Source organism: Procambarus clarkii, chromosome 71 (assembly GCF_040958095.1).
Source record: "Procambarus clarkii isolate CNS0578487 chromosome 71, FALCON_Pclarkii_2.0, whole genome shotgun sequence".
Classification (NCBI taxonomy): Eukaryota; Metazoa; Arthropoda; class Malacostraca; order Decapoda; family Cambaridae; genus Procambarus; species Procambarus clarkii.
In genome coordinates, this window is record NC_091220.1 from 10883580 (window position 1) to 10911333 (window position 27754).

Here is a 27754-nt window from a genome sequence, read left to right on the forward strand (position 1 = left end):
GGTGTGGGGCAGCGCCTTGTAGGTGTGGGGCAGTACTTGTAGGTGTGGAGCAGTACCTTCTAGGTGTGGTGCCCCCTTCGAATTTCAGGACGACTTTTTAACCTCCTGTTTTGAGCGATTTGGGACAGTGTTAAGTGTTCGTTGGAACAAGGTCGTTGCCGGGCACTGTGTTGGTATGCTTGACGGCTCCCGCACCCTGACAATGTCGCTGAAGTGTAGTGTACCGTCGTCGATGTCCGTGTTGGGTTACACGCTCCGCTGCCAGTATCGGGGTCAACCGCGCACCTGTTATCGGTGTGGTCACGAGGGTCATCTGGCTGCGGCGTGCGACGTGGGAGCGACTGGTCGTGTGCATGTTCTTCGTGCGGAGGATTTTCCGCCCTTGTTACGTTCGGACGGTGTGGGTACTGTGCCTGAGGCGCCTGATTGCCTGTCTGTTGCTCCGCCTGTTGAGGCGAGTTCTACGGCCTGTGCGACACGTCTGGTGACTGCTGTGGCCCCTGGGGTTGTTGAGCCGGTGTGGGACAGTTTTAAGACTGTCCCACACCGTGGGACAGTCGGGCCGTCGCCTGAGCTGCGAGTAGTGCAGGATGTCCCGGTGGAGGTCCATGTCCCGCCCCCGCCTGTGGATGTGATACCGGCTCCTGGGAACGCGGGTTCTTCTGTTTTAGAGGGGGTGCTTCGGCAGGGGGAGGTGCCTGCCGTGCCTGTGTGTTGGTGACTGTAGTTCTGCTCTTTCCATCCCTTTGCAGAAGCGCGCGCGTGGGTGCTCTGAGGCTGTTTCCCTGGATGATGTGGACAGTGTGGGTGATGTGGCCTCTGTGGACTCTTCGGACGGTGCAGGTGTGGCCTGTGTGGATGTGAAGATGGTGGCCGTGCCTGCGGCGGGGCCTGCTGGGAGTGGTGTGGTGCGACCTGCCTTCGGCGTTCGCGGCGGGCTCGGAGTGTGTCTCCCCTTCGTGGTGTGCCTTGGGAGGAGGTGGGGGAGTATGGTGATCTGGCGCCCCCCGCCGTGGATGATGGTGCTGTGAGGGGGCTACAAAGTTGCTACCTTTGCTTCTCCTCCTGCGTCTCCTGCTGTTGGATCTCCGCAGTGGGGGGTTGTCCCTGATGATCGGGACCTCGTCGTGATGTTGCGGAAAGATGTGCGCCGGGGGGCCTCGGCTCCTGTGCCCGGTGGTGGGGTCGCTGCCGCGCCTGCATCTCCTGCTGTATCCCCTCCTTCCTTGCTCCGGTCTGGGGGTTGCCTAGTCCCGTCTGCTGGGGTCGTGCCCTGTGAGGGTCCGGTGTGGGGCCCTTATCGGGACGCCCGAGTGCTTCCGATCCCCTGGTGCTCGTCCACTGTCTGGGTGTCGCGAGTGAAGGAGTTTGTGTATAGGGTGCCGGATAGGATGTCTCAGCCGAGGGCGCTGCCTGGTGGCCGGCTGCCTGCTGACCTGCGGGTGATTTGGGAAGCGTATTGCTTGCGCTTTCCGATACACAAGTTTCCGGAGAAGTATTAGTTCCCGTCTTGCGCACACTGCTAAGCCGTGCGTGGGTCAGATGCCACCGTGACCACGACACCCCGCCCCCCGGTGCGGGGTGTCTCCCTCTAACGTTCGCCTTTGTTTTCGTCGCCTCTCCTCTCTCTACGGCCCATCACATCTACCGCTTTTGACTTTCTTCTCCTCCTAACCGTCAACGCGTCTCCTTACGTCTTTCCTGGTGCAGTCATCGGGAGGGTTAACCCTTCATGCAAACTGCACCTATTCTCAAGAAGAAGAAGATATATCATAATCAATGATGTTCATAGATTTAGACCTTCTCCAGAGGGTTTGCTTAGCTATCAAAGCTCATTAAACTATATGTTTCGTCCATCTAGTTCCCTTTTTTATTTATTTCCCCTTTTTGGCACATATTTTTTGAACGAGTTCAGGAATGACCCATTATTTATTTCCATTTAGGCTTATATCAAGGTCCCTTGGTGTTGGTATAGTATTGTAAGTGTTTGCTGGGGGCAAGTTGGATAGCGAGTGTTTGCTGGGGGCAAGTTGGATAGCGAGTGTTTGCTGGGGGCATGTTGGATAGCGAGTGTTTGCTGGGGGCAAGTTGGATAGCGAGTGTTTGCTGGGGGCATGTTGGATAGCGAGTGTTTGCTGGGGGCAAGTTGGATAGCGAGTGTTTGCTGGGGGCATGTTGGATAGCGAGTGTTTGCTGGGGGCATGTTGGATAGCGAGTGTTTGCTGGGGGCAAGTTGGATAGCGAGTGTTTGCTGGGGGCATATTGGATAGCGAGTGTTTGCTGGGGGCATGTTGGATAGCGAGTGTTTGCTGGGGCCATGTTGGATAGCGAGTGTTTGCTGGGGGCATGTTGGATAGCGAGTGTTTGCTGGGGGCATGTTGGATAGCGAGTGTTTGCTGGGGGCATGTTGGATAGCGAGTGTTTGCTGGGGGCATGTTGGATAGCGAGTGTTTGCTGGGGGCAAGTTGGATAGCGAGTGTTTGCTGGGGGCATGTTGGATAGCGAGTGTTTGCTGGGGGCATGTTGGATAGCGAGGATTGGGCTACATCTCCAAATGTATATTTGCCAGATAATTTGGCACTAAAAACAAAGCGCATATATTATTGTTTAGACTAAATCCGCTACTCATTACTTTCCTGAAGTTGTCGTATATACACTACAAAATCTGAGTGTAAATCACGAGACAATTAACACGTGATGAAAAATGTGACAGTGTCAGACCACCAAGGAAGAATTGAAACAGGAATTTCCTTAAGTATTTTGGTATTTAATAATACATCTTCAGAAGGATGTTTCAATTCTTCCTTCGAGGTCTGACACTCTCACTACTACACAACATGAATGTATTTAAACGTTGCAATGAATAATGAGAGTAATTATTATATGGATGGCGTAATAACAGGGGAGCAGTAGCGCCTCTGGTGGTCAGATGCTTAACTGTATTAGAGGTTGACAGTTTAGATATTATGGTGAAGTAAGGGTGAGTGGCGCGTCTGGGAGTCCCGCTTAACGTGTGGCTCAGTTGTCGACCAGCCGCCGCCTGGCAAGGGTCATGTTGATTACCAGTGTGCAAATAAATTTGTGTTGCAGATATCTTTATATAGAAAGGATTGTTCGGGGTATGTTTTATGTTGTTATTCGTTATTATTTTGTATATTTTATGTATTTAGACAAAATATAGAGGAGATTGTCAGGTGGCAGCCATAGGTGTACCCGCTAGTTAAGTCATTACGGCGCTTTTGGTGGCCTTAATAGCCATGCCAGTAGCTAGCCATCAATCTTGAGATGATTTCGGGGCCTAGCGTCCCGAGGTTTTAAGCATGTTATTAATATAATTTAGGCCAATAAACAGCTAAATAAATTAATAATACACAGTACGTTTATCTAAGGTTAGCTAAAGGTTTGTTTTTAGTGGAAGACCCTAATAAGATAATGTGTTTCTATGTAACTTTAAAAGAACATTGATGCTTAACCATAGCCTCATGAGTCAGAGACAAAAATGTATTCCGTTAGGCTATTGCAGTCTTATTAGTCTTGCCTACTCGCTATTGTTGATACAATCTGTAATTAATCTCCATTGAAATTTCACCTTTTCCAGTGATTGGTTCCAGTGTTCTTGAAATTCATAATTGTATTTTCCTACTCGATTGTATTTGAAATAAACTTTATACTTACCCTGGTGCTACATAGCCTTCCCGGTTTGGTGCCTTATTTTAATAATTACTTATACTTGCCCTTAATATATGTAAACAATATTTTTTCAGGAGTGTGACACGTGTGGACAAGTGTTGGATCAGAGGAGTCAAGGTAAAGTGCTTATTTAACAACTAGTTCTGGGGAGGAGCGGGTGGAACTAGATGGACGTAGAAAACTTGACATTCTTGTTACACTTACACTGGTTTGTGCCTCGGAGAGGCTGCAGGATCCAGTAAGTTCAGTAGAACTTCGGTTTCAACTCCTTTTGACCATGTCGTAGCTCAGTCGATTACGGCAGCGTCTGGGATGCTCTCGGATGCAGGTTTGAATCCTTGTCCCGGCCCTTGTGGATTTGTGGAACAAATTACTGGATCATGTGCAGACGACGAGTCACAATAACGTGGCTGAAGTATGTTGACCAGACCACACACTAGAAGGTGAAGGGACAACGACGTTTCGGTCCGTCCTGGACCATTCTCAAATCGATTGTGGATCATACTACTGGATCACTGGATCCATATTACTGGATCATAATAGGCATAGGAATCTTTGATTGGTTGAAGCTTAGGTTAGACGTATATGAATGAGTGTCGGTGGATATAAATAGGAAGTGCCACGTGCAGAACAATAGACCATCTGCAGTTTCTTGACTTACGTTCTACTAGTTTACACTCAGAACGCGACTCTCCAATCAGCTTACATCTGTATCCTCAATTGCTGCTAGGTGATCAAAGGCGAACATTTAACCTTGAATGTTTAATACAAACCAAATGATGGGTAGCAAAGATGTATGGTAAGGTAAAAGCTGGGTGGCGAGGCAAGTTTTGGGGTAGTGAAGACTTAGAATATTGTTCAATGTGGGTGACAAAGACTTGCTGTGAAGAGTAGGTAAAGAATAAATTGAGAGATAGGAGAATTATCTTAAGATTAGACTTGGACTGGCTGGCATATGCATTATATATCATTAATGCATATGCCAGGGGGGGGGGAGATCTCTCCAAAGGCATAAACTGCTAGGTCAGGTCATCCACAAACCCATATCCAATGACTCCAAGGTCATGGGAAGCTTGACTTTCCCATGAAGTTGGAGGATTGTTGGTGGGTTTGTGGATTAGGAATGAGGGAAGAGGCGGACTGGATGAGGCAGTTTATGTCTTGGGAAGTATTTGTAATCATTTTATTTAGAGATGAGTGTGAGCAGAAATGACACGCTATAGTAGTCATTTATAGTGAAGATGATAATGTATTTTCCAAATGAGAAAAAATTATGCGTGGCGAAAACTTAAGTTGAGATAAAAGTATGTTGTCAACAGCTCTACAATAAAAGATTTCGTTGCGGAGGAGATTCCCGCCCGAAACGTCGGCCATCTTGGCGCGCAGTTTGAACGCTCATGGCTGGACTTTCATTCCACACCTCGCCTGGAGCTCATCTTTGAATTCAGCTGGCTTTTTTGGGCCAGTGTGTGCTCACTGCAGCTACCCAGGGGCTCACAGCATCGGGGGAGGCCGGAGCCCCCCTAATGGACGCCATATTTTGGAGCCAAATTCTGGCTCTATGCACGTATTCCCAGTTTGAAATTACGACTTTTTATACCCAACATATGCCAAGTACTGAAAGCGGTGTTTGGTCACATTTGTCCCAAACCTCCCTCCCAGTTTTCAAAATATCCCAAACATCCCAATTTCAAGGCCTGAGCCATATTTTGGAGCCAAATTCTGGCTCTATGCACGTATTCGCAGTTTGATATTACAACTTTTTATACCCAACATATGCCAAGTCCTGAAAGCGGCAGCGAGTCACATTTTGCACAAACTCCCCTGCAGTTTTCGAAATATCCCAAATATCCCAATTTCGAGGCCTGAGCCATATTTTGGAGCCAAATTCTGGCTCTCTGCACGTATTCGCAGTTTGAAATTGCGACTTTTTTATACCCAACATAAGCCAAGTACTGAAAGTGCGTTTGGTCACATTTGTCCCAAACCTCCCTGCAGTTTTCAAAATATCCCAAACATCCCAATTTCGAGGCCTGAACCATATTTTGGAGCCAAATTCTGGCTCTCTGCACGTATTCGCAGTTTGATATTACGAATTTTTATACCCAACATATTCCAAGTACTGGACGCGGCAGTGAGTCACATTTTGCACAAACTCCCCTGCAGTTTTCAAAATATCCCAAACTTCTCAATTTCGAGGCCTGAGCCATATTTTGGAGCCAAATTCTGGCTCTCTGCACGTATTCGCAGTTTGAAATTACGACTTCTTATACCCAACATATGCCAAGTACTGAAAGCGGCAATGAGTCACATTTTGCACAAACTCCTCTGCAGTTTTCGAAATATCCCAATTTCGAGGCCTGAGCCATATTTTGGAGCCAAATTCTGGCTCTCTGCACGTATTCGCTGTTTGAAATTACGACTTTTTATACCCAAAATATGGCAAGTCCTGAAAGCGGCAGTGAGTCACATTTTGCACAAACTCCCCTGCAGTTTTCAAAATATCCAAAATATCCCAATTTCGAGGCCTGAGCCATATTTTGCAGTCCAATTCTGGCTCACTGCACGTATTCGCAGTTTGAAATTGCGTTTTTTTATACCCAACATATGCCAATTAAGTACTGAAAGCGGCAATAAGTCACATTTTACACAAACTCCCCTGCAGTTTTCAAAATATCCAAAACATCCCAATTTCGAGGCCTGAGCCATATTTTGGAGCCAAATTCAGGCTCTCTGCACGTATTCGCAGTTTGAAATTACGACTTTTTATACCCAACATATGCCAAGTACTGAAAGCGGCAGTGAGTCACATTTTGCTCAAACTCCCCTGCAGTTTTCGAAATATCCCATATATCCCAATTTCGAGGCCTGAGCCATATTTTGGAGCCAAATTCTGGCTCTTTGCACGTATTCGCAGTTTGAAATTACGACTTTTTATACCCAACATATGCCAAGAACTGAAAGCGGCGTTTGGTCACATTTGTCCCAAACCTCCCTGCAATTTTCAAAATATCCCAAATATCCCAATTTCGAGGCCTGAGCCATATTTTGGAGCCAAATTCTGGCTCTATGCACGTATTCGCAGTTTGAAATTAGGACTTTTTATACCCAACATATGCCAAGTACTGAAAGCGGCAGTGAGTCACATTTTGCACAAACTCCCCTGCAGTTTACAAAATATCCCAAATATCCTAATTTCGAGGCATGAGCCATATTTTGCAGCCAAATTCTGGCTCTCTGCACGTATTCGCAGTTTGAAATTACGACTTTTTTACCCAACATATGCCAAATCCTGAAAGCGGCAGTGAGTCACATTTTGCACAAACTCCCCTGCAGTTTTCAAAATATTCCAAATATCCCAATTTCGAGACCTGAACCAAATTTTGGAGCCAAATTCTGGCTCTATGCACGTATTCGCAGTTTGAAATTACGACTTTTTATACCCAACATATGCCAAGTCCTGAAAGCGGCGTTTGGTCACATTTGTCCCAATCCCCCACGCAGTTTTCAAAATATCCCAAACATCCCAATTTCGAGGCCTGAGCCATATTTTGGAGCCAAATTCAGGCTCTCTGCACGTATTCGCAGTTTGAAATTACGACTTTTTATACCCAACATATGCCAAGTACTGAAAGCGGCAGTGAGTCACATTTTGCACAAACTCCCCTGCAGTTTTCAAAATATCCCAAACATCCCAATTTCGAGGCCTGAACCAACTTCTGGCTCTCTGCACGTATTTGCAGTTTGAAATTACGACTTTTTAAACCCAACATATGCCAAGTACTGAAAGCGGCGTTTGGTCACATTTGTCCCAAACCTCCCTGCAGTTTTCAAAATATCCCAAATATCCCAATTTCGAGGTCTGAGCCATATTTTGGAGCCAAATTCAGGCTCTCTGCAAGTATTCGCAGTTTGAAATTACGACTTTTTATACCCAACATATGCCAAGTACTGAAAGCGGCGTTTGGTCACATTTGTCCCAAACCTCCCTGCAGTTTTCAAAATATCCCAAATATCCCAATTTCGAGGTCTGAGCCATATTTTGGAGCCAAATTCAGGCTCTCTGCAAGTATTCGCAGTTTGAAATTACGACTTTTTATACCCAACATATGCCAAGTACTGAAAGCGGCAGTGAGTCACACTTTGAACAAACTCCCCTGCAGTTTTCGAAATATCCCAAATATCCCAATTTCGAGGCCTGAGCTATATTTTAGAGCCAAATTCTGGCTCTCTGCACGTATTCGCAGTTTGAAATTATGACTTTTTATACCCAACATATGCCAAGTCCGTAAAGCGGCAGTGAGTCACATTTTGCACAAACTCCCCTGCAGTTTTCAAAATATCCCAAACATCCCAATTTCGAGGCCTGAACCAACTTCTGGCTCTCTGCACGTATTTGCAGTTTGAAATTACGACTTTTTAAACCCAACATATGCCAAGTACTGAAAGCGGCGTTTGGTCACATTTGTCCCAAACCTCCCTGCAGTTTTCAAAATATCCCAAATATCCCAATTTCGAGGCCTGAGCCATATTTTGCAGCCAAATTCTGGCTCTCTGCACGTATTCGCAGATTGAAATTACGACTTTTTATTCCAAACATATGCCAAGTTCTCAAAGCGGCAGTGAGTCACACTTTGAACAAACTCCCCTGCAGTTTTCGAAATATCCCAAATATCCCAATTTCGAGGCCTGAGCTATATTTTAGAGCCAAATTCTGGCTCTCTGCACGTATTCGCAGTTTGAAATTATGACTTTTTATACCCAACATATGCCAAGTCCGTAAAGCGGCAGCGAGTCACATTTTGCACAAACTCCCCTGCAGTTTTCAAAATATCCCAAACTTCCTAATTTCGAGGCCTGAGCCATATTTTGGAGCCAATTTATGGCTCTGCACGTATTCACAGTTTGAAATGGCGGCTTTTTTATACCCAACATATGTCAAGTACTGAAAGCGGCGTTTGGTCATATTTGTCCCAAACTCCCCTGCAGTTTTCAAAATATCCCAAACTTCCCAATTTCGAGGCCTGAGTCATATTTTGGAGCCAAATTCTGGCTCTCTGCACGTATTCGCAGTCTGAAATTACCACTTTTTATACCCAACATATGCCAAGTCCTGAAAGCGGCAGTGAGTCACATTTTGCACAAACTCCCCTGCAATTTTCAAAATATCCCAAATATCCCAATTTCGAGGCCTGAGCCATATTATGGAGCCAAATTCTGGCTCTTTGCACGTATTCGCAGTTTGAAATTACGACTTTTTTATACCCAACATATGCCAAGTCCTGAAAGCGGCAGTGAGTCACATTTTGCACAAACTCCCCTGCAGTTTTCGAAATATCCCAAATATCCCAATTTCGAGGCCTGAGCCATATTTTGGAGCCAAATTCTGGATCTCTGCACGTATTCGCAGTTTGAAATTACGACTTTTTTATACCCAACATATGCCAAGTCCTGAAAGCGGCAGTGAGTCACATTTTGCACAAACTCCCCTGCAGTTTTCGAAATATCCCAAATATCCCAATTTCGAGGCCTGAGTCATATTTTGGAGCGAAATTCTGGCTCTCTGCACGTATTCGCAGTTTGATATTTTGAATTTTTATACCTAACATATGCCAAGTACTGAAAGCGGCGTTTGGTCACATTTACCTTGAGGTTACCTTGAGGTGCTTCCGGGGCTTAGCGTCCCCGCGGCCCGGTCGTCGACCAGGCCTCCTGGTTGCCGGACTGATCAACCAGGCTGTTGGACGCGGCTGCTCGCAGCCTGACGTACGAGTCACAGCCTGGTTGATCAGGTATCCTTTGGAGGTGCTTATCCAGTTCTCTCTTGAACACTGTGAGGGGTCGGCCAGTTATGCCCCTTATGTGTAGTGGAAGCGTGTTGAACAGTCTCGGGCCTCTGATGTTGATAGAGTTCTCTCTCAGAGTACCAGTTGCACCTCTGTTTTTCAACGGGGGTATTCTGCACATCCTGCCATGTCTTCTGGTCTCATGTGATGTTATTTCTGTGTGCAGGTTTGGGACCAGCCCCTCTAATATTTTTCACGTGTAAATTATTATGTACCTCTCCCGCCTGCGCTCAAGGGAGTACAGTTTTAGGCTCTTTAGTCGGTCCCAATAGTTTAGATGTTTTACTGAGTGGATTCTAGCAGTAAAGGATCTCTGCACGCTCTCCAGGTCAGTAATTTCTCCAGCTTTGAAAGGTGCTGTCATTGTGCAGCAGTACTCCACTCTAGAGAGCACAAGCGTTTTGAAAAGTATCATCATCGGTATAGCATCTCTAGTGTGAAAAGTTCTTGTTATCCAACCTGTCATTTTTCTTGCAGTTGTGACGGCTACTTTATTGTGTTCTTTAAAGGTAAGGTCTTCCGACATGAGTACACCCAGATCCTTTACATTGCCTTTTCGTTCTATGTTATGATTTGCCTGAGTTTTGTACGTGGTTTCCGTTTTTATATTTTCATTTTTTCCATAGCGCATGAGCTGGAACTTATCTTCGTTAAACACCATATTATTTTCTGTAGCCCATAGAAAGACCTGATCTACATCTGACTGGAGGTTCGCCGTGTCCTCTATGTTGCCTACTCTCATGAAGATCCTAGTGTCATCTGCAAAGGATGATACAGTGCTATAGGTTGTGTTCTTGTCTATGTCCGAAATGAGGATGAGAAAAAGTACTGGAGCAAGCACAGTACCCTGGGGGACTGAGCTCTTCACGGTTGATGGGCTGGATTTTATTTTGTTGACTATTACACATTGGGTTCTGTTGGTCAGGAAATTGTAGATCCATCTGCCTATTTTTCCGGTAATTCCTTTTGAACGCATTTTATGTGCAATAACACCATGGTCACATTTATCAAAAGCTTTTGCGAAATCTGTGTAAATTACATTCGCGTTATGTTTGTCTTCCATAGCATCTAATGCCATATCATAGTGGTCCAGCAACTGCGACAGGCAAGAGCGCCCTGTTCTGAAACCATGTTGTCCGGGGTTATGGAGTTGCTGTGATTCCATGTATTTTGTGATTTTACTTCTTAGCACTCTCTCAAAAAATTTTATGATGTGCGATGTTAGCGCTATCGGTCTGTAATTTTTTGCCTCTGCCTTATTTCCTCCTTTATGGAGTGGTGCTATCTCTGCTGTTTTTAGTATGTCAGGAATAACGCCAGTATCTAGGCTTTGTCTCCACAGAATGTGGAGGGCCTGCGATATTGGTTTTTTACAGTTCTTTATGAATATGGAGTTCCAAGAATCCGGGCCTGGTGCAGAGTGCATAGGCATACTTTAGTTAGTTAGTTTAGTTCATTTATTATGCACCCCATACCCATCTTGTGGGCGGTAGTGGAAAGGGTTACAGAGGCACATAATGGGCTCAGGGACTGAACCCCACAATTCATTTAGCTTCTTCAAAATCCAGTGGGGATAGGGTGACGTCTGATATATGATTTGATGTTGGTATCGTATCCATGAAAAATTCATTTGGGTTATCAATCTTTAGTGTGTTTAATGGCTCGCTGAAAACAGAGTCGTACTGCGTCCTCAGTAGCTCGCTCATTTCTTTGTTGTCATCGGTGAAAGTTCCATCTCCCTTTCGCAGGGGCCCGATACTAGATGTGGTTTTTGATCTTGATTTTGCATAGGAGAAAAAATATTTCGGATTTCTTTCTATTTCACTGATGGCCTTTTGCTCTCTTTGCCTCTCCTGGGTTTTGTATGATTCTTGTAGCTTCCGTTCAATTGTTTCTATTTCTCTACCTAACCTTCTTCGCCGTTCTTGAGATAGGGTGCGACTCTCAAGTTGTTCCGCGATTCGTTTTCTTCGTCTTGTAGCGAGTAGATTATCCCAATAATATACTCGCTCCAAATATAGTGTTAATATTCCTGTCAACCATTGGAGATGAATGAGGTGAGGCGTTGCCCGGGCAACACGGTGAGGTGTTGCCCAAGCAATATAAGCAGCGGTGTAGCGAACATTAACTAGTCTACTTTCAAGTGTGGTCTAGAGCAGACACTTGCGAGATACTGTACCGACGCTCAGTGCGCTCAACTCACACCAAAGTATCACCTGTGTACTTCTGTATATTCGACCAAATATATATATAGTATCTTAGTGTCTGTGTTTATTTGTCACCATACTTTACGTAACAATAGAACCGTTACATTAACCGTTACAGTCTATATAGGGAACGACGTTCCCGTTCCAATCTGCATCTCTTCCTCTTTTTTCTTAGAGGTATGCGGTTTGAACATATTTCTAGTGCTACTGAGCTTATTTTTTCCAGGCACTGGTTCAGGTTTGCATTTTCTAGCTGTTCTTCCCAGTTTATTTCTGTGAAGTCCTGGTTTATTTGCTCCCAGTTTATCTGTTTATTATTGAAGTTGAATTTGCTGAAATCTCCTCCACCGGGAATCTGGACTGGTTTTGAAGGTCTACTCCCCATGGTTGTCATAACTTCAATTAAGTTGTGATCTGAGTAACAGGTATTTGTAATCATTATGTTCCTGATCAATTCATCATTATTAGTGAAAATGAGGTCCAGCGTGTTCTCCTTCCTAGTTGGTTCTACTATTTGCTGGTTTAAGGCAAACCTGTCGCACATCCGTAGCAGGTCATTTGCAGGAGCCTGTTCATTTAGGCTACTTCCTGGTATTCTTTCTGATATTACTCTATTAGCCAGGTGCTTCCATTTCAGGTGCCGTAGGTTGAAGTCCCCAAGCAGGATGATGTTCGGAGCTGGATTTGTGAGGTTTTCCAAGCAGTGTTCTATTTTCATTAGTTGGTCTTTAAACTGCTGAGGGTTTGCCTTCGGTGACTTATATACAAGGACAATAACTACATTTAAAATCTCTAATTTGATTATCAGCACTTCCACCATATCATTTGAGGTGTTTAGCAGCTCAGTACAGTTGAGTGTGTCTTTGATGTAGAGGCTGACCCCACCCTGAAGCCGGTGTTTCCTATCACATCTGAAAAGATTGTACTCTGAGATCCATATTTCACCATCATAGTAGTCCTTTGTGTGGGTTTCTGTTAGGGCTGCAAACACTGCATTTGCCTCATGAAGGAGACCATCTATAAATTGAACTTTGTTGGTTTTGCGTGTTTTTATACCCTGGATGTTGGCAAATATAAATGATGTTATCGTGTTAGAGGAATTGCTGGAAGCCTTACTTGGTGTTAATATCTGAGGCTCTGATAAGGAGGCCACTGTGTTTGCGTCCAGGGTGTGTCGTTTTGGAAGTGATTCGTCCAGTTTTGGTAGTAGGACGGGTGTTGTCTGGTGTAGTACCTGTGTGCTTGTTGGTAATCGTTTTGGTGGTAATTTGAATTCCAGTCTTGTGGGTATCTCCGTTTCCCTCTGTACTCCTGTAGTGGTTCCATCTGACTGTTCCTCTCTCTTATATTTACTACTCTGTTTCTGCCTTCCTCTAAAAAATTTCCAGTAGTGTCATATTGATCTTCCCGTCTATAACGCTCTGTACCTCTCACATGGAATTCCGGACACTGAAGATTGTAGCATTTTTTGTCCCTAATTGAAAATTGACATAATTTAGGGTGGAAGTATCTACACCCTGTTCCAAAACGGCATGTACCCCTCGCCAACATGTTCCTGCATTTACGAGGATGCAGAAAATGGCATTTTGCTCCTAATTTTCCATATTTGCATATTCCTTTAGCGTAGAATTTGCAAATGTGTTCCGGTTTTGTGTTTTTCAAGGTATTTATATCTGTGACTGTCTTGTCTACCTCTTTATTGGAGCCATCTCCGTTTTTCGACCCAATTCCTTCATCTATGCACTCTGTCTCACTGTTGCTCTCATTGTTTATATTATCTGTCTCTGTAATATTGCTGTTATTTTGTACCACAATACCCTCTTCCTCCACATAACTGCTGCGGTTCTCTAAACTATCTGTTCCTGAGTTTTGGTCGTTATCCAATGTTGACTTTACCCAGTCCGCATATATCAATGGTAACTTGTCTGTGAATGATAATCTCTGTGACTCGGGAATGTTTTTCATCAGTTTAGTTATGTTCTCTAACATTAATCTGTCATCTTTGCAAACCCAGTAAATTCCTTGCCTTTTTATGCATCCTGGAGCTAATTCTGTACAGCCCAGGTGGAATCTTATGTTACAGATGCAGCACGTTGCGCCTGCATTGCGTTTTCCCAGTACTCCCGAACACTCGCCACTCCTCTCCATTGTCTGGTGTATTGTGTTGTATTTGAGAGTCACTGTATGGATCACTTGTTGATGTCAGTCCTTTTAACTCTTTATAAAATTATATATATATATAATTTTTACACATTTGTCCCAAACCTTCCTGCAGTTTTCAAAATATCCCAAACATCCCAATTTCGAGGCCTGAGCAATATTTTGGAGCCAAATTCTGGCCATTTCTGGGCCTGTACCCGGGCCATTTCTGGGCCTGTACCCGGGCCATTTCTGGGCCTGTACCCGGGCCATTTCTGGGCCTGTACCCGGGCCATTTCTGGGCCTGTACCCGGGCCATTTCTGGGCCTGAACCCGGGCCATTTCTGGGCCTGTACCCGGGCCATTTCTGGGCCTGTACCCGGGCCATTTCTGGGCCTGTACCCGGGCCATTTCTGGGCCTGTACCCGGGCCATTTCTGGGCCTGTACCCGGGCCATTTCTGGGCCTGTACCCGTGCCATTTCTGGGCCTGTACCCGGGCCATTTCTGGGCCTGTACCCGGGCCATTTCACGGCCTGTACCCGGGCCATTTCACGGCCTGTACCCGGGCCATTTCTGGGCCTGTACCCGGGTCATTTCTGGGCCTGTACCCGGGCCATTTCTGGGCCTGTACCCGGGCCATTTCTGGGCCTGTACCCGGGCCATTTCTGGGCCTGTACCCGGGCCATATCTGGGCCTGTACCCGGGCCATTTCTGGGCCTGTACCCATGCCATTTCTGGGCCTGTACCCGGGCCATTTCTGGGCCTGTACCCGGGCCATTTCTGGGCCTGTACCCGGGCCATTTCTGGGCCTGTACCCGGGCCATTTCTGGGCCTGTACCCGGGCCATTTCTGGGCCTGTACCCGGGCCAATTCTGGGCCTGTATCCGGGCCATTTCTGGGCCTGTACCCGGGCCATTTCTTGGCCTGTACCCGGGCCATTTCTTGGCCTGTACCCGGGCCATTTCTGGGCCTGTACCCGGACCATTTCTGGGCCTGTACCCGGGCCATTTCTGGGCCTGTACCCGGGCCATTTCTGGGCCTGTTCCCGGGCCATTTCTGGGCCTGTACCCGGGCCATTTCTGGGCCTGTACCCGGGCCATTTCTGGGCCTGTACCCGGGCCATTTCTGGGCCTGTACCCGGGCCATTTCTGGGCCTGTACCCGGGCCATTTCTGGGCCTGTTCCCGGGCCATTTCTGGGCCTGTACCCGGGCCATTTCTGGGCCTGTACCCGGGCCATTTCTGGGCCTGTACCCGGGCCATTTCTGGGACTGTACCCGGGCCATTTCTGGGCCTGTACCCGGGCCATTTCTGGGCCTGTACCCGGGCCATTTCTGGGCCTGTACCCGGGCCATTTCTGGGCCTGTACCCGGGCCATTTCTGGGCCTGTACCCGGGCCATTTCTGGGCCTGTACCCGGGCCATTTCTGGGCCTGTACCCGGGCCATTTCTGGGCCTGTACCCGGGCCATTTCTGGGCCTGTACCCGGGCCATTTCTGGGCCTGTACCCGGGCCATTTCTGGGCCTGTACCCGGGCCATTTCTGGGCCTGTACCCGGGCCATTTCTGGGCCTGTACCCGGGCCATTTCTGGGCCTGTACCCGGGCCATTTCTGGGCCTGTACCCGGGCCAATTCTGGGCCTGTACCCGGGCCATTTCTGGGCCTGTACCCGGGCCATTTCTGGGCCTGTACCCGGGCCATTTCTGGGCCTGTACCCGGGCCATTTCTGGGCCTGTACCCGGGCCATTTCTGGGCCTGTACCCGGGCCATTTCTGAGCCTGTACCCGGGCCATTTCTGGACCTGTACCCGGGTCATTTCTGGGCCTGTACCCGGGTCATTTCTGGGCCTGTACCCGGGCCATTTCTGGGCCTGTTCCCGGGCCATTTCTGGGCCTGTACTCAGGCCATTTCTGGGCCTGTACCCGGGCCATTTCAGGGCCTGTACCCGGGCCATTTCTGGGCCTGTACCCGGGTTATTTCTGGGCCTGTACCCGGGCCATTTCTGGGCCTGTACCCGGGCCATTTCTGGGCCTGTACCCGGGAGTCAGAATTCGGCTCAAAAATCACCCTCAGGAGTCAAATTTCCGACATTTCAGACATTTTTAAAACTGCAGGGGGGTTTGGGCAAAATATGACCCATCGCCGTTTTCAGTAATTGGCATATTTTCGGTATGAAACGTCGTAATTTGAAACTAAAAATAGGTGCAGAGAGTCAGAATTCGGCTCAAAACACACGCTCAGGAGTCAAATTTCCGACATTTCAGACATTTTGAAAACTGCAGGGGGGTTTGGGCAAAATATGACCCATCGCCGTTTTCAGTAATTGGCATATTTTCGGTATGAAACGTCGTAATTTGAAACTGAAAATAGGTGCAGAGAGTCAGAATTCGGCTCAAAACACGCGCTCAGGAGTCAAATTTCCGACATTTCATACATTTTGAAAACTGCAGGGGGGTTTGGGCAAAATATGACCCATCGCCGTTTTCAGTAATTGAAATATTTTCGGTATGAAACGTCGTAATTTGAAACTGAAAATAGGTGCAGAGAGTCAGAAATCGGCTCAAAAATCACCCTCAGGAGTCAAATTTCCGGCATTTCAGACATTTTGAAAACTGCAGGGGGGTTTGGGCAAAATATGACCCATCGCCGTTTTCAGTAATTGGCATATTTTCGGTATAAAAAGTCGTAATTTGAAACTGAAAATAGGTGCAGAGAGTCAGAATTCGGATAAAAAATCACGCTCAGGAGTCAAATTTCCGACATTTCAGACATTTTTAAAACTGCAGGGGGGTTTGGGCAAAATATGACCCATCGCCGTTTTCAGTAATTGGCATATTTTCGGTATGAAACGTCGTAATTTGAAACTGAAAATAGGTGCAGAGTCAGAATTCGGCTCAAAACACACGCTCAGGAGTCAAATTTCCGACATTTCAGACATTTTGAAAACTGCAGGGGGGTTTGGGCAAAGTATGACCCATCGCCGTTTTCAGTAATTGGCATATTATTGGTATGAAACGTCGTAATTTGAAACTGAAAATAGGTGCAGAGAGTCAGAATTCGGATAAAAAATCACGCTCAGCAGTCAAAATTCCGACATTTCAGACATTTTAAAAACTGCAGGGGGGTTTGGGCTAAATATGACCCATCGCCGTTTTCAGTAATTGGCATATTTTCGGTATGAAACGTCGTAATTCCCCTACAGTTTTCAAAATATCCCAAACATCCCGATATCGAGGCCTGAGCCATATTTTGGAGCCAAATTCTGGCTCTTTGCACGTATTCGCAGTTTGAAATTACGAATTTTTATACCCAACATGTGGTATATAATAATAATAAAAGGTAAACAATTGGTAGTTTAAGAAGGAGCCATAACAAAGTGGTTTAGGCTACCAATTGTCCCTCCCATTAGTGTGTAAGAAGATTTCAGGCAGTTTACAAGTATATACAGTCCACTCAATTAATTCTTATTTAGAAAAATAAATAAGACATAACTTTATCATATTAAAGTCAATTTAAATAAAGAGATTAGCTGCCTGGAGTTTCCCCATGCAGCTCTGGTGCCTTTCGTTCGACTCCCGCCCTCAGTTTGTATGTTGACAGTGGCTTTCTCTCTCTCCAGGACCGCCGTGATCGCTACTATCTTCGCTATCTTGCGTGGTCCTTACTACATCCTTCCTCTCACCTCTGTCGTGCTTTAACTTTGACTCCTCCTGTGGTTCCTGTTCATCTTCATCGCCTCCCTCTTTTTTTTTTATTCTGTCCGTTTATTTCGCTTTCTGTTCGTATTTCTAATGTTTCTCCTCGTATTGTTCCTTGCCTCCGTGGAGAGTACCCCTTCCAAAGTTTTGTACGTCCTTGACCCGCATCACTAAAGCTTTTACCCCTCCTAGGGTTTTGAAACGCCTTTTCCTTGAGCACTTTTCTTCGCACTCCCACTCTGTTTCCATCTTCACCGAGGGGTCTAAGTCTGCGGACGGTGTGGGCTACTGTTTTTTTCCTGACCGCACTTATATGTGTCGCCTCCTTTCGGAGGCTAGCGTCTTCGCAGCAGAACTTTATGCTATTCTCTATGCTCTCCGTCTCTTGCTTTCTCATTGTCAATCCTCCTTTGTGATTGTAGTTGACTCTCGTAGTGCTCTCATGGCTGTAGGGTCCTTTAATCCTGTCCATCCGGTGGTCATGGATATTCAACATTGGCTGTTTCTTATTTCTAGTACATTTAAATGGGTATAGTTTTGCTTGGTTCCCAGTCATATTGGTGTTTCTTTAAATGAGCGTGCGGATGCTGCCTCTAAGGAAGCTATCCGTTCTTGTCCCATCTCCCATAAAGGTATTCCTTACTCCGACTTTTATCCTGTTATTCATTCCTCCATCCTTGCCCGTTGGCAGGGTTGTTGGTCGTCTGTGGTTGGTAACAAGTTGCGTACTCTCAAACGTAGTGTGTCCCTGTGTCCTTCCTCCTGCCACCGTAACCGTCGGTGGGAAACTGCTCTAGCAAGTTGCTGATTGGCCATACTCGCTGAACTCATGGTCACTTAAGAAGAATTTGTCAGCCTTGTAACCATTTTTAGAGTTTATGTAGATCTTTGTAAGGCCTCGATATCATTGTTTTTTTTTTTACTCTATAAATCTTGGTGTTTGATGTCATCGATTTATAAGGTTTAGACCCTTGTGGTATGAATCTCGCAAAATTTTCCAGTCATTTCTGTTTAGGACGCTTTAATTTGACTGTTGCCATTGATTCTGTGCCTGTTTTTCCCCTCCTATTCTTTCATATGGTACCTTATCAACAGCTTTAGCAAGCAAGTGACATGTGTACCAGAAGTCTTGTTTGAATAGCTGGTTACCATTTCCACAAAAAAGTGACCAGGTTTGTTTTTAACAAACCAATGTGTTATTACAAGATCATTGAATGATTGTCACCTCGCAGATGTGAGGTGAAACTTATGACAGTTTTGTGCTTGGTTATTTCGAAGATTTGAGTGACATTTGAAATCTAGATAAACTTATGAACATCTTTTAACTTTAGTAATTTTGGCTGAGAGTTCATTTAAGTTTGGATTAAATTCTAGGCATGTGGTAATTATAAATTTTAGTTTGTAAGGCTCTTCCAGTTTATGGTACTTTTTACAGGTAGTGTATAATACACTACTATCCTTAATTACTTCTATTCATCAGCTTGAAACATTTGTGGTTATGGGATGTCTGGTGTGAATAATGAAATTTTCATTCAAATTATTTGGTAGGACATATCAAAGTCCAGGAAATAATAAGGCAGACTGGTCATGTCTAATATTGTTTTTCTTATACTAGAACTTTCAGTTGGATTTTACCTTTGACAATAGGTAGTTTCAAACTTTCCTATCAAGTTTTAATATCTAGCCCAATATAATTAACTTCTGATTACTGGAACCAGTGTTCCAGGTCTGGCATTTAGTAAGGTATTGGTGAAAACCATATTTTATAGATGTTTTAGTTTGACATTTAAGTCAACGTATTTTTTTTACAACACTTCCACTAATCTTTCAATGTTGCTTATCCTTAAATGTAGTCCATACAATTGTTAAGTTTAATTTTAGTCAAGTGTAAAATTAAGATACTTTGCAAATTAGTAATGTTAGTTAAGATTTATCAGCTTAATCCAGTTTGGCATATTACATGCAGAAAACTCTAAAGTTAGTGATGTCAATTAAATTCACTCTAGTAAGTTATTTATAAATTTCACAAGTTCTTTGCATCAGTAATTTCCAGCATGATAGAATCTTTGCTAATTTCAGGATAAAGTACAGTATAAAGTTTCATTGGAATATTTATTTAATAGTTTACAGTGTAACATTAATATTGTCTTTCAGGTTGTGGGAAGCTGCTCCTCCTAGATGCAATCCACTGAAGACTCAAAGATCAACAAAAGGCCAGGGAAAACCAGAGTACCAAGGACAACATCCACCTGTAAAGCAAAAATAAAGTATATCAAACAGAGACACTCATTTTATTAACACTAACACCTATCTATAAGAACCAAAACCCCTAAGTCCCAATCTTTTAAGATTGGCTCAGCAAGGCCTACCCCTTACTTCCATTTGAGGCAGGACTTGTTGGCTGAAAGAGTGCATCACATCCATTGGTTTAGTGCCCCACATGATGTAAATAAGCTTTGTGTAAAGCCTATGTACATCATGTTCCAGGCACTAAACCTCTAGATGTATCCACTCTTTCAGTCAACAAGCCCTGTAGTGATTAACAATGTTTGCACATTGTTAAGGGTCCCTACACCTATGCAATTCTAGTCCATCTATTGGATGGGTAGTAGAGCAGGGCTCTGAAAAAGCCAAGCCAGGGAAATCTGCAGGACTGCCTGGTCCCCTTCTATGAAATGGGGTAGGATCAGTACAAACTGCATCAATCCCTGCCGGTGGTAACAGTAGGACTTTGGTACACATCTATAAATGGACTAGATAAAAAAGAAAGTGAATTAATTAGTTGACATAGCTAAAACACTTAATTCCACATACCAACTTTCGTAGATTTGCAGAGTAGAACAACCACACTGAAGCCAGTCAATGCTTTGATGACATTGTAATCTTCCATACCACCTGAAACATTTACCCAAATTAGCTTGTTAAACAAGATTTTACACATGCAGGTTCCTTTAATCTTACAATTAAGATTGTTAGAATTCTCCTTTAATGCTAATCAAGCAAAAACATTAAACTTAGTTTGACTAACCATAAGTACATTAAAATCACTAATATCTCGGCAATTTATTTTATCTACATGTAAGCATCATTTCAGATTATCTTCAGCCATAATGAGTGATTGTTTAAGTTATAATGTTTACTACCACTCACCTAATTCAGAATGTCAAGCAATTAACACCTTCAAACTCAGGGCTGAAGTTAGACTTTCCCATCAATATTCTGAAAGACAATATCTATTTAAGCTTCAAATAAATAAACTAAGTTGAAGTACAGTTACCATTCAATATTTAATTTGAATACTATACCATCATTAAATGATTTTAATTTATGAACATGGCCTTTTAAGCTACAAATGTAGATTAAATCCATAATGTCAGTACACCTCCCAGTTGGGATTCTTTTACCATGTTGTGGCACAGTCTTAAAGCAAATCTGGGATCCTCCGACACAAGTTTGAACCCCTCATCACAGCCCTTGTGCATTACAAATATCACATTGTGATTTGTGTAATTTATAAATGAATGACTTCTAACCAAATAATTAAGAACCATGCAAACAAATTAAGATTTAAATAAAACTTCATAAAATCTTTAACTTGAAATTTATGCCGTTTAACAGTTAGTGCCCAACTTTACATTCACAAATTTAAAGTCCCATTTATTCTATTCAAAGCAATTCTTGCAAGAATTAATTTTAGGATATAGTACCCACTAGTCAAGGCCTTAAACTAGTTTCAATTTACCCAATTTCAAGGCCCCTTCACAATTTCATTAAATATTTAGGTAAAAATTATGTAAACACATTTTACCTATTAAACTAAACTTACTTTGGCCCTCTAGTTCTGACAACTATGCTACTTTCTGTAGCATTTAACTTCCAGCGATTGTTCTGCGACTGTTCCTGAAGTTATGTTGGAAGGACCTTCTACAACCTGTCAATGGAACATTAAATATGGTTAATAAGGTTTTGCATAGCAATTTCATTTTGTTTAACTTTACAATTTGTCATTTTAAAGTTACACTAACAAATTATCTACTTCCCCCCCCCACCATATCTAATTTATAAATTAGAAGATAAAGCACTTTGAAGTCCACATTTAAGGTTTATATGCTACAAAATTTGCATTTCAAATTTATAGTTTACGATTCCCCTCCCCCATATATCTTTGGTAACATGTATTTGAAACATGCCAAGCAAACTCAAGAGTTCTTGCTATTTATGTCAAAAAAACAATACGACAGATCTTTCATTCTTGTACAGCCACAAGCATGCGTACCATTTAGCCCAATAACTTTATTCCATGTTACCCCAGAACACTAAAAATTTAACTAGGTACCAATTTTACACCGTTAAACAGATGATACAGTTACTCGCCCAGGATTCATGCCAAATCACTCTTGCTTGCGGATCAAATGGGAATTAATTTTAAATACATAAGCAAACTGTACACAGATCTAAATGTATTTGCCATTTGTTGCCACTTTTCAACAACTTAAACCTCATTTAGTAAAAATTTATAAAACCCACCAAACCGGGAAGGCTATGTAGTACCACCGAGTGTGGAAGTTTAAGGCACGAGATTCAAGAACGTGTTTAAGGAAGAATTGAAGATTAGAACCACAGCTAACAAGTGAGAACCCAGTTCGGTTGTGACCTGCACTGGCTCCACCACCAGAGTACCACAGAGGTGAAGAACCTGCTAGTCATAGGGAATCAGCTTACCCACAATATTGCAAATCTTCCAAATCTGCGGCAGAGCAGTATCTGACGTAATGGTGGAAACACTTCCAACTCTCGCGCCTCGCTGTCCAGATGGTCCAACAGGCCACTGCACTTTCTGGTCCAGGTGGTCCAACAGGCCACTGCACTTTCTGGTCCAGGTGGTCCAACAGGCCACTGCACTTTCTGGTCCAGGTGGTCCAACAGGCCACTGCACTTTCTGGTCCAGGTGGTCCAACAGCCCACTCCACTTTCTGGTCCAGGTGGTCCAACAGGCCACTGCACTTTCTGGTCCAGGTGGTCCAACAGGCCACTGCACTTTCTGGTCCAGGTGGTCCAACAGCCCACTCCACTTTCTGGTCCAGGTGGTCCAACAGGCCACTCCACTTTCTGAAACAAAATATAAGAATCAGCCATCTGCCAGCGTCAGTTTTCCAGGCTGCACACTTACAGCCGACAACCCTAGCAACCCGCAGTCCCGGGAACGCACTTCCGTGTGCCCTGGGAGGTAGAGCAAGGAATAGAGGGTAGCATCCAAGACTAATGAAAACGAGGAGGGTGCAAGGAAGAGGTAGTAAAGAGAGGTCACAGTAGCACGGAGGGTGAATAGGTTCTAATCAGCTTTGGCAAACTGCCACCTAGGGAAGGAGAGGGGAGGGTGAAAGGACAAGGGAAAACAAGGATGGTGAAATGGTCACTTATGGAGGTTATGAACCCTCCACGAGATATCCAAGTACAAAGACGATCAGAGAAAGATCAAGACAGGAAAGTGAGTCACAGTCCACATGGGGTGGGCTCACCAGAATTCAGGGAAGAGAACGAATGGTTCGAGAAGGCCGCCTCGGGTGTGTCAACATCACCCCAAAGGGTATGTCGACAGTTTAAATAACCCAACAGGAACACCAGCTCTGTTAAGGAGTCCAGGAGGTTCCCGACGCCAGGAAGGGAAAGAGGGACATTTGGGGGAAAAATTTAACAGACTACATTTTACTCAAAAACATGGCCAGCAAAATAATGGATAGGACATGGAAACAGTAGGACAAAGGGATCATCAGTACGAATCAAGAGACCAATATAGTTATGGGCCCCAGCAAGATCAAGGGGGGGGGGAGGAGAAGGGGGGGAGGAGAAGGGGGGGAAGGGGAAGAAAGGAATAACCACGACAGTTATCACGACGAGCACCAAGCATCGGCTCCCAGAGACAAAGTGGTGAAACCTAAACAGAAGTTGGAGTTCATGGGAGTTATAATAAAGCCCATGAATATTCCATTGAAGAATTGACATTATCAAAAAAAAGGACAGCAACAGAACAAAGATACAAAGGTAAATAACACAGCATATTAAAAATGCTAAAGATCAGAATAAGGTTTAGCGGGCCATGGGTTAACTTAGTAAGAATGGAGGGAAAAAAAGCAGGACACCAGAGGGAGATTGACAGGGTTCAGGGAGAGGGGGGGGGCTGTCAAGGCCAGGAGCTAGACACTAGGTCAGCAACCAAGAGGGAATTGGGCCAAAAGAAACTTCCACATTAGGGACAGGGGGCCCCAACCAATAAAATGGGGAGTAAGCATTAGTTAGGGGGCGAGGAAGAAAGGAATGCCATCTCTTTTCTTACCCGCAGGGGGAGGAGGATGGAGAGGAGCCAGGCTTACGTTTCTGACGGACAGGTGTTCCAGTAACACCGTACTGGCCGACTGACTAGGGTCTTAAGTGAAGAATGGGAGTGAACAACATCAAGATTGCTGGGAGGATGATGGACATCAGCCTGGACAGACAGGCGACGTGGAGGGCCAAGAGGTAGTGGGGAGGGACAGGAAGGATCAGGGAAAACGAAATGACTTGGCAGACAGGGTAGGAAAAGGAAAGGGGGGAATCCAGAAGGAGATTCACGAGATACCTTCCGACCCAGGACGTAAAGGAACAGGGAAGGTGGTGGGCATGTTCGGGTCCAAGGCCTAGAAATGGTTGTGGGACAAAGGTGGGAAGGACGAGAGGTAGAACAACGTGCGAGCATAAGATACGCCAGTGAAGGGGTGGACATTGCAAACCGTGTCTTGCCTCGGGAAAAGTCAAATGATCCTGGTGTTTCAAGTTAAGGACTACTTCAAGCTTTGAGTCGATACACGTGCGAGAGAATGTAGGGTGGGCCTCGCCGCAATTCAGGTAGCGAGCCCGGGGGATATGAGCAATCTGTCTTAGAGTGGCTATCGTCCCCACACATGGGGCAGAGAGAAACGAAGGCTTGTGCATTTGAGGGCACCGTGCTCGAACTTGCCTCGCTTATTACAATGAGTGAGAGGGGGGATGTACTCTTGAACAGGGCACCTGGCACCAGCAAGAATGATAGGTGGCTGAAGGGTCTTACTATCAAAAGTGAGGTTTGTTTAAAACCAATGTGTCGATATTACAAGATCATTGAATGCGAAATTATGAAAGATTGTCACCTTGCAGATGTGAAGTGAAACTAATCCGACAGTTGTGCGTTTACCCCCCCCCCCCCCCCCCCCCTCTACTCTACGTCACGACAACGACAGCCAGAAAGGGAGATGGACCTCATTTTGTAGAAAACTTATCACTAATATCTATAGTATGGGTAATGATAATCTATACAATTGTGTTCTATTTACGTTATTTTTTTCAACTTTTAGCTTATGTACACCTACATTAAGTATCCTAATATACATGAACTTTGGTAAAGACTTACTATAATGCCTTGTATACTTTTAAGTTTGATGTTGCCGACTATATTACCAACAGGTAATATATAAATTAGATTTTAACTACCTTCAAATACAAACATTTGCTATAATAAAGTAATTATAAAATTGAAAACCAATATAATAACCACCCTTTCACCAAGTTATGATCATTATTCTAATTAACACAATGTTGTACAATATTATAACTACAATATTTTCCAAAACATTTATTCAACTTGCCGACTTCAATGCAACAGGAATCTATCTTATCAATGTGGAGCGGTGATTATTCCTTCAATCCCATGCACCACACTACAAACTGGCAACCAACGTTTCTAAGTTACGTTTGGCTTTAACAACTACAGCCAAGTTGGGAAAAAACTGCCTTGCATCACCTTGTTGCTCAAACAAGGTAAACTGCCCAGAACACCAATATATTTATAATCTAGTAACAAGTAAATTTGTAGTCAAGACACAGATGGTGCCAAGAACCTTATTAAACATTCCAAAACACTAAAAAAGCTCGTTTCAATAAAATTAGAACTAAAATACCACAATTCATCACTATTTACAATAAGTGACTTCAACTAACCCAGAGTTTTTAATAAAATTTAATTTCAATACATTGCAACAGCCATTTCAGATAATGCGTCTCCACCTGTCAAGAGAAAATATCAATACATTTTAGTATACTTTGTTACTATTAAGCTTACAAATTATGAACTTAGGTACTTTAATATTCATAAAGTGCTCTCAGTATAACAAGTCGCATTAGAAAGTTTATGAAACTTACAATAACATTTGCACACCAAACCAATAGATACAAATCAAAATAATTACATAATAAATTTGACCATGCAAGGGAAAGTTTCAAGAATCTAGTAACATTGCACTGATCAATGTCACATTTACCACTAATCTCACCCCTTAGTCTGACATTTAACATCTGACTGCCATTATGGTGTGTGCAATGAACATTTTAACTATTTAATTTTTATTATGCAACATGCTAGCTAAAAAAATTACTGAACTACCAATAAGGACAAGTTATGAACTGCCTTAGCTACCTCATCCCTTGTTGGATTTTACCTCAATAAATTTCAATGAACTTTGATTTTCCTCAGCCAATGGATCACCTAAGACTTGTGTACTTCATTGACAATAGAGTATATTTACTACAGAGACTATTGAGCCTGTATATCGAGTAGAGATTAATCATTACAGTGGCCAGTTTTCCATAAGTAAAATAAGATTACCTCTTAAAATAAGAGCAGCCTACAGCTTGGGGGTTACATCAAGAAGAGCAATTTGAACGTTTGTCTTTACTACTCCGACAGGTATGGCCACAATCAACTTTCTGGAAATATTCACTCAAATTTTTAACAAAATTGTGGACCATAATTATTAAACAGCAGTACCACATTCATTGTGCATCAATGTTAATTGATAATTATACAATTTAGTATTTTAGTAGAATCAATTTTGTCGTCTGTGCCAAGATACTAGATTATAAACCTAATCATTGTCATGTCCTTTAAGACTGACAATACGTTAATGCTAAATTACAATAGGCACAACTTACAACCTTTAAAGTATTTTGACAAGGAAATATCTATGGGTTTGACAACTCTCCCAAGGGAGATACAAGCCTATGCTACACTTTAATTTCATTTTCTTTTAAATAAAAGTTATATTACCTAATTATTTACAACTTTCCAAGACCGAAGCTGGAAGATTCACCTCATGCTGTCAATCTTAGGAAACCGGTGCAGACTATATAAAAAGTAGCATTGGCATAATTAATAAAACTACATTTCACAATAGTAAAGACCGACTGACTACACAAATCTCCCTGGAACTACCAAACTGATTAATTTTATCTAAATTTCATGGAACAATTGCCTACTTTTGTAAGTACACTTTGCTCTGGTTATTTTTGGGTATCTAAAGTAGGATTCAGTCACCATTTCCATTAAATATTTAAAGTGTTGGTTCCCCAAAATTATATAAACAAGGCTATCGTGCAAATTTACTTTGCAAATTAAGCTCCTAATATAGGAGCTCTAGCAACTCTGGATTTTTTTAAAGCTTTCCAAACCTACCACACTACTGGTAAGTTAAAGCACATTTAATAACTTACAATGGATAAAAACCAATAGTTTAAAAACAGCGAAAAGGTCTTACAAATTACTAAACGTCGCAGAACCATATATTCTATTTTTTGGGCCGACTTAAGGATGTTAATTCATGTTAAAGTGAAGGGTATGAAGCCCATACAAAAATGGTCATCAACACATGTAATTTGAAGACAAGCTAATTTAAAACTAAAGATTAACATGTGCAGCATAATATAAATGCTAAAAATATTACCTTGCCGTAGATCACGAGGAGGACTAAGTCACAATCACCAATCAAAATGACACGAGTGGTAGCTTCAGTGAGAAAAACCAACACCCTGAAAATAAAAGTTTACACTTTAGGAGTTATACAACACTCATTCGCCCAACTAATCATACCAAGGCATGGACACTTTACCGATTTTATCTGCTTTGGAGGATATTTAATACCAGCCAATAAGTCATTCTTTATGAAACTGCTATTAATAAAAACGGTACATTGCAAGTCAGACAGGATGGTACCAATTTCTTCACACTGAAAAATCTATAAGTTTGCAAAACTGTCAAGAACAATAAGTTGAGTACAACATTAAAATGGTTTAAAGAGAGACTACAATGTAAAACAAAACTAGATGCTTTTT

General features: G+C 43.5%; 1 protein-coding gene and 1 long non-coding RNA gene across 10 annotated transcripts in view; one reads left to right on the forward strand and one right to left on the reverse strand.

The window, feature by feature from the left end:
- LOC138356227 (uncharacterized) lies at positions 1-19840 on the forward strand. The gene is made up of 3 exons (XR_011224268.1): positions 1-3119; positions 3765-3807; positions 19733-19840. It is a non-coding gene; the product is annotated as an uncharacterized lncRNA (long non-coding RNA).
- The window catches only part of LOC123773406 (uncharacterized), an 18287-nt gene continuing 10209 nt past the window's right edge, over positions 19677-27754 (reverse strand). For 6 of the 9 annotated variants that reach the window (XM_069311978.1, XM_069311976.1, XM_069311979.1 and 3 more), the window contains 6 exons: positions 27367-27451; positions 22301-22687; positions 21405-21509; positions 20729-20797; positions 20393-20473; positions 19677-19827 (listed from right to left, as the gene is read on the reverse strand). In XM_069311978.1, the coding sequence (XP_069168079.1) occupies positions 21432-21509; positions 22301-22687; positions 27367-27451 (550 nt within the window). In that variant the 3' untranslated portion in view covers positions 19677-19827; positions 20393-20473; positions 20729-20797; positions 21405-21431. Of the gene's footprint in view, positions 19828-20392; positions 20474-20728; positions 20798-21404; positions 21510-22300; positions 22688-25588; positions 25655-26252; positions 26354-27366; positions 27452-27754 lie in introns of all 9 variants that reach the window. The other 3 variants (XR_011224267.1, XR_011224266.1, XM_069311981.1) reach the window with 3 other exon arrangements.